Here is a 12,293-nt window from a genome sequence, read left to right as displayed (position 1 = left end):
GCCCCTTCAAAATTCTAAATAGAATCAATTAAGTCACATGCAAGTTTTACCTATCACATCACTGCAGCATAGTGCTCACATTCCATGTGTCTAAGCTCAGGCCAGCCACACCACGACCCCTAGCCGGCAACATCACTCCCTCCACATCCCCAGCTCCCCTAGACATTGAAAGACAATCCACATACATAGTCAAGGAGATCTTGGATTCATGACAAAAAGAGGGCCAACTGCAATACCTCACAGACTGGGAGGGCTATGAACCAGATGAAAGGTGCTGGGTCCTGGCCTGGGACATTCGTGACCCACTACTCTGCCAAGAGTATCATACCAGATACCACTCAGAGCAGCCTGCAAACATGGCAGATGACCAGAACTCCCAGAACCCAGAGCAGCCTACAAATATGATGGCCAAAGACTACAACATCCAGTAGCCATCACGAACTGTATCAAATTCACATTTGCCTTCCTACAGATTGCACTCACCTGGACTCATTCACATAATCACTGCCAACAATACTTAAGGACATTCATTCCAGCACCACATTGTGAATTTTACACTCTGTGTCTTGTACCTGCTATACCAAGCCTTTTAATCTTGCTATACTATTTTCTGGTTATGATTCTTGTTCAGGTTAATTGTGTGTTGCCCTGTTTGCATATTGCCTGACTGCTGCCCGTATTTTGCCTTACGTTTTGGATTTGTTTGCCTGTTGTAGAAATGAAACTATTAACCTCAACTGTCACCTTTTCTGTCAACTGACATTGGGCTGAGCTCATGGCTGGGTGGCTGTGGCTCAGGTCGTAGAGTGGGTTGTCCACTACTTGCAGGGTTGGTGTTTCGATTCCTGACCCATATGCCTCCACACGCTGAAGTGTCCTTGTGCAAGACACTGAACCCCAAGTTGCTCCTGATGGCATTCTAGCATCTTGCATGGTAGCTCTGCTGTCATTGATGTGTGAGTGTGTGTAACTGGGTGAATGAGAAAAAGTTTAAAGTACTTTGTAGAACTGCTAAGATTAAAAGGTGCTATATAAGTGAATAACATTTACCATTTAAATCATTATCTGAAAAAAAAAATTTCTGCGTAAGTTACAGGATATTTGTACAGTGAAGAAATAAAAAAGACTGTTTCACTTTTAGCCAATGTTGTTTTACCCCACAGATTTTGTCTTGGCTTTATTAATTTAATTATTTGTCAATCTTATGTGATTTGTTGCTCAATAGTCTAATAAGATGTTCTGTCTAACACTTATTCGAAGTCAATATACAATCATCTATATACAACAAATTATATTAGCATGCACATTACTCTTAACATTTTGGATCTAATCATATCTAAGATCTAGAATGATGAAGAGAAAGAGATCAGACTCAACAGAACCCAGCTGTTTGTCCATGAAGAGTGATGAGTCAATGGATCATCCAGTTGAGTTCAGAGATGGGGGGAGTTCTACTGATGTGAGGTCAGTATTGTGAGATGTTTTATGGTAGTGTTCCCCTTGATCGGTATCTCTCATCTCATTATGAAGCCCTTCATGAGTTTTATCAGGTGCTGAATCTGTAAAATACTAAACTGTGCAGTGCTGCAGCTCAGAGATCAGTTCAATCTGCAGTCCCTGAGCTGGAGGGTCTGTGGTGATAAAAAAAACAACAAAAAAACAACAACAACAACAAAAAAAAAAAAACACATTTTCTCTGTGGAAAATTAAGGAGAATCTAACTTATTTTATTAATTCATTAAATTTTATTCAAATTTTATTCATTAAATAATTATTTTCCAAATATGTTATAGTCAGTTAGTAAACCCTAAAATCAATGTATTGTGTTGAGACAATAGTGGTAAATATCTGTGTATGTGTAAATGTGTGTTGTGTAGCTATGAGGTCATTTAGTCCATATTTTATGATGTGTTTCGTTTGCTCATAGACAAAAAAAGAAGAAATCAAACAAAACTGAGTTGGATTCCATATTCAAGGTGTGTGTCTTTTTAATGTGTGTAACTTGTGTGTGAATAGGTTGTAGATTTTTTAAAAGCATTTAGGATAATGACAATTTACATACTTATGTTTACATTTACATTTATTCATTTAGCAGACGCTTTTATCCAAAGTGACTTACAAATGAGGAAATACAAGCAAAGAACAATACAAGTAGTGCTACCATACAAGATCTATGTATAAGTTCTAGAAGAAGCAAAGTGCACAGAGTAGAGATGTAAGTGCCAGAGTAATTTTTTTTGTTTTGTTTTGTTTTTTTGTTTTTGTTTTTTTAGGGGTTGGTTACATGTTCATGGAAGAGGTGGGTCTTTTGCTGTTTTTTTGAAGATAGTGACAGATTCTGTGGTCTGGATTGAGGTTGGAAGTTCATTCCACCACTGATGGACAGATACTGTGAAGGTTCTGGAAAGGGATCTTGAGCCACGCTGAGTAGGCACTACTAAGCGTCGGTCATAGATTGATCACAGATTGCATGAGGGAACATAAGCCTTCAGGAAAGTGTTGAGGTAGGAGGGTGCTGTTCCAGACAAGGTCTTGTAGGTGAGCATCAAGGATGGACTAGTAGCTGTGTAGCCTGTTCGGTGAGGTAAGGTCTGATTTTCTTGATGTTGTACAGGATGAACCTACAGGACCGTGCAGTTGTTGAAATGTGGTCTGTAAAGGTCAAGCTGCCATCAAGAATCACCCCAAGGTTCCTGGCTGTCCTGGTTGGCTTGAGTGTGGTTGAGCCGAGCTGTACAGTGAGGTTGTGGTTGATTGAGGGACAGGCTGGGATGACGAGAAGCTCAGCTTTTGCCAAGTTGAGCTTAAGGTGGAGTTCCCTCATTCAGTCTGAGATGTCAGACAGACAAGCAGAGATATGTGCAGAGACAGATGGATCGTCAGGCTGGAAGGACAAATAGAGCCGGGTGTCATCAACATAGAAGTGGTATGAGAAGCCATGAGACTCAATCACCTGCCCCAGAGATGTAGTATAAATAGAAAAGAGTAGTGGACCCAGAACTGACCCCTGAGGAACCCCAGTTGTGAGTTGTTGAGTTTCAGAAGCTCTTTCCCTCCACAGTACTTTGAAAGATCCATCTGAGAGATATGATTCCACCAAGTACAGAGCCGTTCCGGTGATGCCCAGGCTGGAGAGAGTTGACAGAAGGATCTGATGATTCACAGTCTTAAACACAGCAGAGATGTCGAGTAGGATGAGGACAGATGATCTAGAGGTTGCTCTTAAGTCATAAGGCTTCAGTGACGGAAAGCAGAGCAGTCTCTGTGGAGTGATTGCTCTTGAAGCCAGACTGCTTGGTGTCCAGGAGGTTGTTGTGTGAGAAAATTGGAGAGTTGATTAAAAACAGCTCTTTCAAGGGTTTTGGTAAGAAAAGGGAGGAGGGAAACAGGTCTTTAGTTGTCAACCACAGCAGGGTTAAGTGATGGTTTTTTAAGCAGTGGGGTAACCCGGGCCTGCTTAAATGAGGCAGGGTATGTGCCAGTAGAGAGGGATGTGTTAAAGATGTGTGTGACTGCAGGTAATAGTGTGGGAGAGATGGACTGAAGAAGGTGAGAAGGGACATGCATGTCTGGGATTGAGAACTGGTTTCTGATTGATGTAACCTTGTTAGAAAAGAAAGTGGCAAAGTCATCTGCAGTGAGAGAGGTAGGGGAAGGGGGAAGAGGGGGACAGAGAAGAGAAGAATAGTTTTGAAGAGAGTGTGGGTGTTGGGAGAGCTTCCAATCTTCTCTTGGAAGTATACGGCTTTAGCAGTGGAGATGCTATGGGAAAAAGAGGAGAGAAGTGTTTGGTAATTGGTTAGGTCAGGTGGATCGTTAGATTTACCGATTTATCATTCAATTTCCTTTCAGATGCTCTTAGTTTGTTACACAGAGCTTCTGAGAGCCAAGGGCTAGGGGGGGATGTGCGAGCAGGTCTGGAGGTTAGGGGCAGATGCTGTCAAGAGAAGATGTTAGAGTGGAACATAGCATGTCAGTTGCGGTGTTTAAGTCCAGTGAAGAGAGGTGGCTATCAGAGGAAAGTAAGGTTGTGACAACAGAGGAGAAGTGTGAGGGGGAAAGGGAGTGATGATCGTGATGAAAGGAGATAGAGGGTGGAGACAGTGAAGGGGTGAGGGGAGAGAAATAGAAAACTGAATAAAGAAATGTTCAGAGGTGTGGAGAGAAGTAATGAAAAGATTGTGTGTGGTGCAGTTATGTGTAAGGATGAGGTCAAGCTGTTTGCCGGCCTTATGAGTTGCTGGTGTGGTGAACTGCTTGGGGTCAAATGTGGGAAGGAGAGCAAGAAAGTCAGCTGCATGTGACTTGTCTAGGTGAATGTTGAAGTCACAGAGGACCATGAGAGAAGTTCTGTCATCCGGGATGGTGGACAGTGGCATGTCAAACTCATCATTGAACTTCCCCAGTTGACCGGGAGGACGATAAACAACAAGAAAGTGCATTTTGGCAGGGTCAGTGACTGTAACAGCATGAAATTCAAAGGAAATGTAGGAGCAAGCTGGAGAGAGAGATGTAAATTTCCATGTTTTGGAGAGAAGCAAACCTATACCACCCCCTCATCTGTTGGGACGCAAGATATGGAAGAAGTTGAAGTTGGAGGCTAGGGCAGCGGGTATGGCAATGTTCTTAGCATGGATCCAGGTCTCAGTCAGAGCCAGCACACTGAGGTTGGAGTGGGTTGCAAAGGCAGGAATGAAGTCAGCCTTGTTCACCACAGATTGGCAGTTCCAAAGTCTGATAGAGAATGAGAAAGAATCTGCTGAGGCCACATGCAGAGAGCGTAGGCTGTCCAAGTTGCATACTTTTCTGGGAGTGTGCTGTGGTCTGCGCCTGTGGCAAATAAAAGGGATAAACTGATGACACATGTTAGTGTGTAAGCAGATAAAGAGTGAGGGGAAGAAAGGGAGGAAAAAAAGTATACTTAGCAGCGTGAGTGGTGTCTTGTCGGTGTCCTTGCTCAGTGGACTCGCGCAGGTAGACTCGCAGGTCTTTACACGAACTCGGTCTTCACACGACCAGGTCTGACGCTTCCACTGACACTTCCGGGTCAGCGTTTTTTAGTTGTTAAGTATTGTGGTGGGAGTGCTTCACAGCTGAGCATGCCTCTTTAATTAGCAAAACAAAGTGTAGTCACGTGAATGATACATGTATTTTATACATATATCTCAACATTATGGAGCTAATTTTATGATATATTCAGACAGAATTTCAGTTGTAACTGTGGTAATAAATATAGACTTTTTAATTTTCATAAAATAAAAGCATCGCTCACTGTCTAATATTATAATATTTAGATCTGGTACTATGATATTGTCTGTGTGTTTCTAACCAGGAGCTGGAACACAAAGTCATCACTCTGATAAAGAATGAGCTGAAGAGGTTTAAGAAGCTCCTGAGTCCAGATTACCCAGCATGCACTGAGAGGCAGTGGGGGGATGAGGAGGATCTGCAGTGTCAGAGACGGAGCGCTGAAGATCACACTGCAAGTCCTGAAGAACATGAACCACACAGATTTCGCTAACACACTGCACAACAGTAAGAGCTCTGAATCATCAATTTACTACTTGTTCATACTTACAGTTACACCACAGTGCTGTTATTCAACATTTATGGAAGGAGTCTCCAGTGTCAGCACTTTGTAACAGTCAGAGGTAAAACTTTAATTTTATGTCTTCTGATATCTTCAGGACAGAGGAGTTCACACTTTGCAGTTTATTGGTAACATGATAAGCTAAGAAAAAATTCTAATATTGATGTTTTTGTGCTTAGTAAACTGTGCTTTCTTCCTTTTTATTTCTTTATTTTCTTAGAGCTGTACCCAGTGATTGCGTATCAGCAAACATTAAAATCCAACCAGAGAGAAAAATGCAAACGAGTTAATGAAGGAATCTCACAGCCTGGAAGCTCAGCACTTCTGAATGAGATCTACACAGAGCTTTACATCACAGAGGGTTGGAGTGGAGACGTCAATAATGAACATGAGGTGAGACAGATTGAGACAGCGTCCTGGAGACCAGCAACACAGGAGACACCCATCAAATGTAATGATCTCTTTAAAGACAAGTCCATCAGAACTGTACTGACTAAAGGAGTTGCTGGAATTGGAAAAACAGTCTCTGTGCAGAAGTTCATTCTGGACTGGGCTGAAGGAGAAGCAAATCAGGACATCACCTTCATGTTTCCACTTCCCTTTAGAGAGCTGAATCTGATGAAGCAGGAACATCTCAGTCTGATGGATCTTCTTCATCACTTTTTCCCAGAAATGAGAAAAATAGAATTAAAAGACTGTGACTCCTACAAAGTCCTGTTGATCTTTGATGGTCTGGATGAGTGTCGACTTCCTCTAAATTTCCAGAAGAATACGAGATTGTGTGATGTGACAGAGTCAGCCTCAGTGGATGTGCTGCTGACGAACGTCATCAAGGGGAATCTGCTTCCCTCTGCTCTCCTCTGGATAACCTCTCGACCAGGAGCAGTCAATCAGATCCCTTCTGAGTGTGTAGACCAGGTAACAGAGGTACGAGGGTTCAGTGATCCTCAGAAAGAGGAGTACTTCAGGAAGAGGATCAGTGATCAGAGCCTGGCCAATAAAATCATCACACACATGAAGTCTTCAAGAAGCCTCCACATCATGTGCCACATCCCAGTCTTCTGCTGGATCTCAGCCACTGTTCTAGAGAGGATGTTGGGTGAAGCAGAGAGTAAAGAGATCCCCAACACTCTGACTCAAATGTTCACACACTTCCTGATCTTTCAAATCAAACACAAGAACCAAAAGTACTATCAGAAATGTGACCCTGATCCTCAGCAGACCAGAGAGAGTATCCTGGCATTGGGAAAACTGGCTTTCCAACAGCTGGAGAAAGGAAACCTGATCTTCTATGAGGAAGACCTGAGAGAGTGTGGCATTGATGTTAGAGAAGTGTCAGTGTACTCAGAAGTGTGTACCCAAATCTTCAGAGAGGAGTTTGGGCTTCACCTGGGGAAGGTGTTCAGCTTTGTACATCTGAGTGTTCAGGAGTTTCTGGCTGCTTTATACGCATTTCTCTCCTTCATCAGCAGAAATGTAACAGAACATCAAACCACTGATCTGTCTGATCTTTTCACCAAATCAAATATGTCTGATCTCCTCAGGAGTGCAGTGGACAAGGCCCTACAGAGTGAGAACGGACACCTGGACCTGTTCCTCCGCTTCCTTCTGGGTCTTTCACTGGAGTCCAATCAGACTCTCTTACGAGGCTTAATGCCACAGACAGGAAGCAGCTCTCACAGCAAACAGGAAATAGTCAAGTACATCAAGGAGAAGATCAGGGAGAATCCATCTCCAGAGAAATCCATCAATCTGTTCCACTGTCTGAATGAACTGAATGATCATTCTCTAGTGCAGGAAGTACAAACTTACCTGAACAAAGGAGATCAAGGGTGTCTCACAGGAACCAGACTCTCTCCTGCTCAGTGGTCAGCTCTGGTGTTTGTGTTACTGAACTCAGAAGAGGAGCTGGATGAATTTGATTTGCGTAAATATGACACATCAGATGAATGTTTTCTGAGACTGCTGCCAGTGGTCAAAGCCTCTAGAAAAGCTGTGTGAGTATTTTTATTTATAAATCTGTTTTAAGCTAATACTGTTTTAGTTTTATTATGGCTGTGTTTGCATGTTTGAGATCACTGCTCTCATATGTCATCATTTCTCTTCCAGGCTGCGTCAGTGTAATCTGACAGAAGAAAGCTGTAGAGGCCTCTTCTCAGTTCTCAACTCAAACTCCTCCAATCTGAGTGAAATTAACCTGAGTCACAATAACCTGCAAGATTCCGGAATGAAGCTGCTCTCTGCTGGACTGAAGAATCCATATTGTAAACTGGAGAAACTGTGGTGAGATTAACACCCACCCACACACACACACACACACACACACACACACACACAGACAGACATTTTTGTGTATGAATAATTTGTGCAAGAACACACAAATACAATTTTCAATAGAGTTTTAAAAAACGGTGTAACATCCAGTTTTATTTGGCTGTAGTTAATTTTTGTGATCTGATATACTGAATAACATGATTTTGTGTAGTAAATGTTTTCCAAGTGTATTAAGTGTGAGATGGTTGTTTTTCTTGCAGGGTGTGTGATTGCAACATTACAGATGAAGGTTGTGCTGCTCTGTCTTCAGCTCTGAGGTCAAACTCCTCATCAAACCTGACTGAACTGAATCTGTACGATAATAAAACAGGAGAATCAGGGATGAAGCTGCTCAATGATCTACTGGAGGATCGACACTGTAAACTGAAGACACTATAGTGAGTTACTGACTTAATGTCTTTTTATATGCACTTTTAAGGATTTCCGATGTATAATCAGATCTGTTGTCGTTGCTTAAAAAAAATCTATTTCTTGTTTACTATATATTTGTGTGTGTGTGTTGGGGTATGCATGCGGTCATTTACACTGATATTGTTTATAAGGATTCTGATGACTGTCCAAGCTGTCTGTCATTTTCTCCTGTTCTCTGTCTTACAGTATTTAGTCATATTACTGGACCAGTACTGATGTTTGACAGGAGTTTCACCTCAAAGCTCTTTTCCACTATAAAGCAGTTTTGGTGACCTGTTAGAACCCACCCCACATTTCTAGCAGTTTGGGATCTGTATTAACATTCCTGATATTTGCAGCTGTGGTTAATTTCGCATCATCAGAACTGACCTACAACATGCATTTGAATGTGTCACTGCCGGGTGTGAAGAGCTGAGATGAAAATTAAGTTCCTCTACAGGGTTGATGGAATTAATCTCCATAATAGGGTGAGAAGCTCAACAATCTGGGAACCCTGAAGTAGAGCCAATTCTACTCCAAATTGAACAGAGTCAGTTGAAGTGGTTTTGGTAGCTTACAAGGACACACCATGATCAGCTACTAGTAGCCTGGTATCAGGGACATCCCCCAGGACTGAGACCCAGGCTAGATTATATTTCATATTTGCCTTGGGAATGGAGGGGTGTGGGGGTGTTGGGTGGGGGGAACTGTACCCTGTGACTGGAAACCTGTACCCTGTGACTCTATGTGGTGAAAACCTTGATGTTTGTTTTCTTTCTGACTGTATTTCTGAGATAAAAACATGGATGAATAATAATTTTCTTTGTCTGATTAGCGGTAAAACTGAAGTTATGCATATAGGTTCCCGTCAGCAAATTCTCAAAGCTGGTCCACTGTCTTTATTTATTGATGGCTCTGTTCTAGAGACTCAAAGTAAGATGAGGAACCTTGGAGTAATTTTCGATACCAGTCATACATTTGATTCTTTTGTTCAGAGCACTGTTAAAGCATCCTTATTTCATGTCAGAAATATTGCAACACTAAGCCCTATGCTAAACTTCTCTGTAGGTGAAAAACTGATAAACTCATTTGTTGCATCTAATTTGTAGGTTAATGTAATGCCCTTTTAGCCAGAGTTTCTAAATCCACACTCAATAACCTCCAATATGTAAAAAACTCTGCTCAAAGTATTTCAAAGTATATTATCTTTCCTTCTGCTGTGCTCATATCATGTTCACGTAAACTGGAATTCATATAGACATTTACACACTTGTTCCCTCTTCAAAGGGAACTTCGACGTTGCGTTTAGCAAAACAGTATGGGGAGCGCCTCTCGTGCGTGACCGGTATCTGAAGCTTGTGTAAAATCATGCCTATTTATAGGCCTGCCATGATCAGGTGACGTGGCAATTAAGCGCGTCACGTGATATAAATATGGCACCTGTGAACCGCACCATCAGCCTTATTATCTTCAGCGAAAGACTGCATGTCAGTTGTTTGTGTAAAGAAACAAAAAGACGCTTCATTTCCTCGCTATCTTTTCTCAAAATCTCAGAACTTTTCTATCCCTTTAAAAAAAAAGAGAAGAAAAAAAAGGAATGAGCGAGAGAGAAAAATATGAGTGAGAGAATTCAGGAAGTGTGTTACGGCTTGCTCCCATTTCATCACGGGAATAGTGCACACTTTCTGGGTGAAGTGTTTAGGAGTGTAGCATGCGATGGCGGACTCGAGAGGCTGCGCTTGGTAACGCCTACATTAAACAGCTCGGCTCGCGATTCTTGCTCTTTTCGGAAGCCGAAGTGAGTTGGGTTTCAGAGCCTCGCGGATCTGGACCGGCCGCTGCCGGTTCTGGGGATTCGGGGTTCGAATTCGGGGGATTCTGAGAATCCGAATTCTCAGGTTCGGGGGATCTCTTATGGATCCGGAAGAGGAGCCGGAGACGAGCGCTGCTCTATCTCTTGCTCTGTCTTCCAGGTTCGGCTCTCCGCTGGATTTTGGAGCTCGCGTCGTGACTCCACCTTCCGCTATAGAAAGCCAAAAGGAAAAAAAAAACACACACACACACACACACAAAAATAATAGTAATAATTCCTCTCTGACTCCGAGGAGCCAGAGGGATGTGCTAAAAACTGAGAACAGCATATAAAGAGCTGCTTGAAGTGATTACTAAGGCTGGATGAGCCTTTTTCTCCCCAGTGAAAGTAAATCCCTCACACTGCAGAAACTCCCCTGTCTTCCAAAAGTGCATGACAAAATATCAGGCTTCTGGGGGAAAACCATGCATAAGCCGTATTTATAATGACACAATGACAGTATTGCAGGCCTACCAGACGGATCTGCTGAGTGAGCTCGACATATGGCGGCATTCAGCCAGTTTCTTCCCTGTTGTCTCAAGTTCACCCAGGCATCCACGAGTGGAGCCCGGGCCAGCACTAGTGCGAGGGAGACCCAGAAGGTGAGTATGGCAGCCCGCCAACCCCTGCGGACAGCCAGTGGAACCGGGCGGCCACAGTCGCGGCCTGCTACTAGGCCTGATCTGAGAATGGTCATAAAGGCCAAGCAGGCAAAGAAGAGTGATCCTGAGGGGCCGTGGAGGGACGTATCAGGGGACATGAGGTTGTTAGGGCAGTTAACCACCGGTGCTACTGTAGGGCCTCCCCTAGCCAAGGCGGTCCCAAGTTTTCAGTGTTCTCTGGTCAGCGAGCTGTCACAGGGCAACGAAAATCTGATGCTTTCCCTCCAATAGAATGTGGAATAGTTAACATCACTAAAGACCATCTGGCAGCGTGGAAACTACTGCCAAATGTGTCTCCATGGGTTCTGTCTACCGTAGAAAAGGGTTACCAGGTCCAGTTTAGAGCTCGACTCCCCCAGTTCAGAGGTGTGCTCACCACAGTAGTCAGCAGAGACCAGAGCCCGACGTTAGCGTAGGAAGTAAGATCCCTCTTGGACAAAGGGGTCATAGAACATGTACCCCGTTCCCTGAGGGATGGAGGTTTTTACAGCTGTTATTTCCTGGTCCGCAAAAAATAGGAGTATGCGGCCAATTTTAGATCTGCATCATCTGAACTGTACTCTTTGGACATACAGGTTCAAGATGCTGACGCCCAAACTTATCATTCCACAGACTCAGTTTGAGGACTGGTTTGTGAGGATAGATCTAAAAGGTGCATATTTCCACATAGAAATATCGCTAGCTTTATCCCCTCGCACCTTCACAAAGTGCATGTCATTCTGGCTCCATTGTGACTCCAGGGCATCCGTGTACTAAACTACCTGGACAACTGGTTAATTCTAGCACGATCCAGGGAACTGTTGGTTCAACATCGAGATGTTGTTCTCGCCCACATGAAGAGCTTGGGGCTCAGGTTGAACCTCAGAAAAGTATGCTTTCCCCAGTGCAGTGGACAACTTTTTTAGGGGTTATAAGGATTCTACTACGATGAGAGCGTTTCTATCCCCAACATGCATAGGGTCAATCCTATCAACACTGAGCAAGATAAAGCTGGATCTTGGGAGACTATTGGCACTTATGGGCCTGTTGCACAGGAGACCGTTCAGTGGTGGCTGAGAATTTGGGGGTTTCATCCAAGAATTTGAGTGTCCCCGGTTTCTAGCCTTGGGTCACACTCTAGGGGTGTCTCCTTAGCGCAAGACGGTACTGACAGACACCTCCCTCATGGGCTGGAGCGCGGTCTTAGACAGCTGTCCAGCTCACGGTCTCTGGTGCGGCCCTCATCTGGAGCGGCATATAAATTGCCTAGAAATGTGGGCCATATTTCTAGCACTGAAATTCCTTCTTCCTCAATTGAGAGGTCACCATGTGTTTACAGACAACACACCGGTGGTCTCATATATTGACCACCAGGGAGGATTATGTCCATGCCCCCTGTTCAGACAGGTGCAACTAATTCTTCTCCGGGCAGAAGGAAAGTTTGTCAGTGAGTGCAATGTACATTCTGGGAATATGGAGGCAGACA

General features: G+C 43.5%; 1 protein-coding gene across 1 annotated transcript in view; it reads left to right on the top strand.

Annotated features, from left to right (window-relative positions):
- Nucleotides 1-12,293, top strand: part of LOC128601031 (uncharacterized) — a 76,156-nt gene that overhangs the window by 21,975 nt on the left and 41,888 nt on the right. Inside the window, exons 4-6 of the mRNA XM_053613903.1 lie at nt 5,811-7,587; nt 7,700-7,873; nt 8,125-8,301. Coding sequence (XP_053469878.1) covers nt 5,811-7,587; nt 7,700-7,873; nt 8,125-8,301 — 2,128 coding nt within the window. The remainder of the gene's footprint in view (nt 1-5,810; nt 7,588-7,699; nt 7,874-8,124; nt 8,302-12,293) is intronic.

Source organism: Ictalurus furcatus, chromosome 25 (genome assembly GCF_023375685.1).
Source record: "Ictalurus furcatus strain D&B chromosome 25, Billie_1.0, whole genome shotgun sequence".
NCBI lineage: Eukaryota > Metazoa > Chordata > Actinopteri > Siluriformes > Ictaluridae > Ictalurus > Ictalurus furcatus.
Note: the sequence above shows the minus strand (reverse complement) of the source record. Positions and strands in the feature narration are given on the sequence as shown.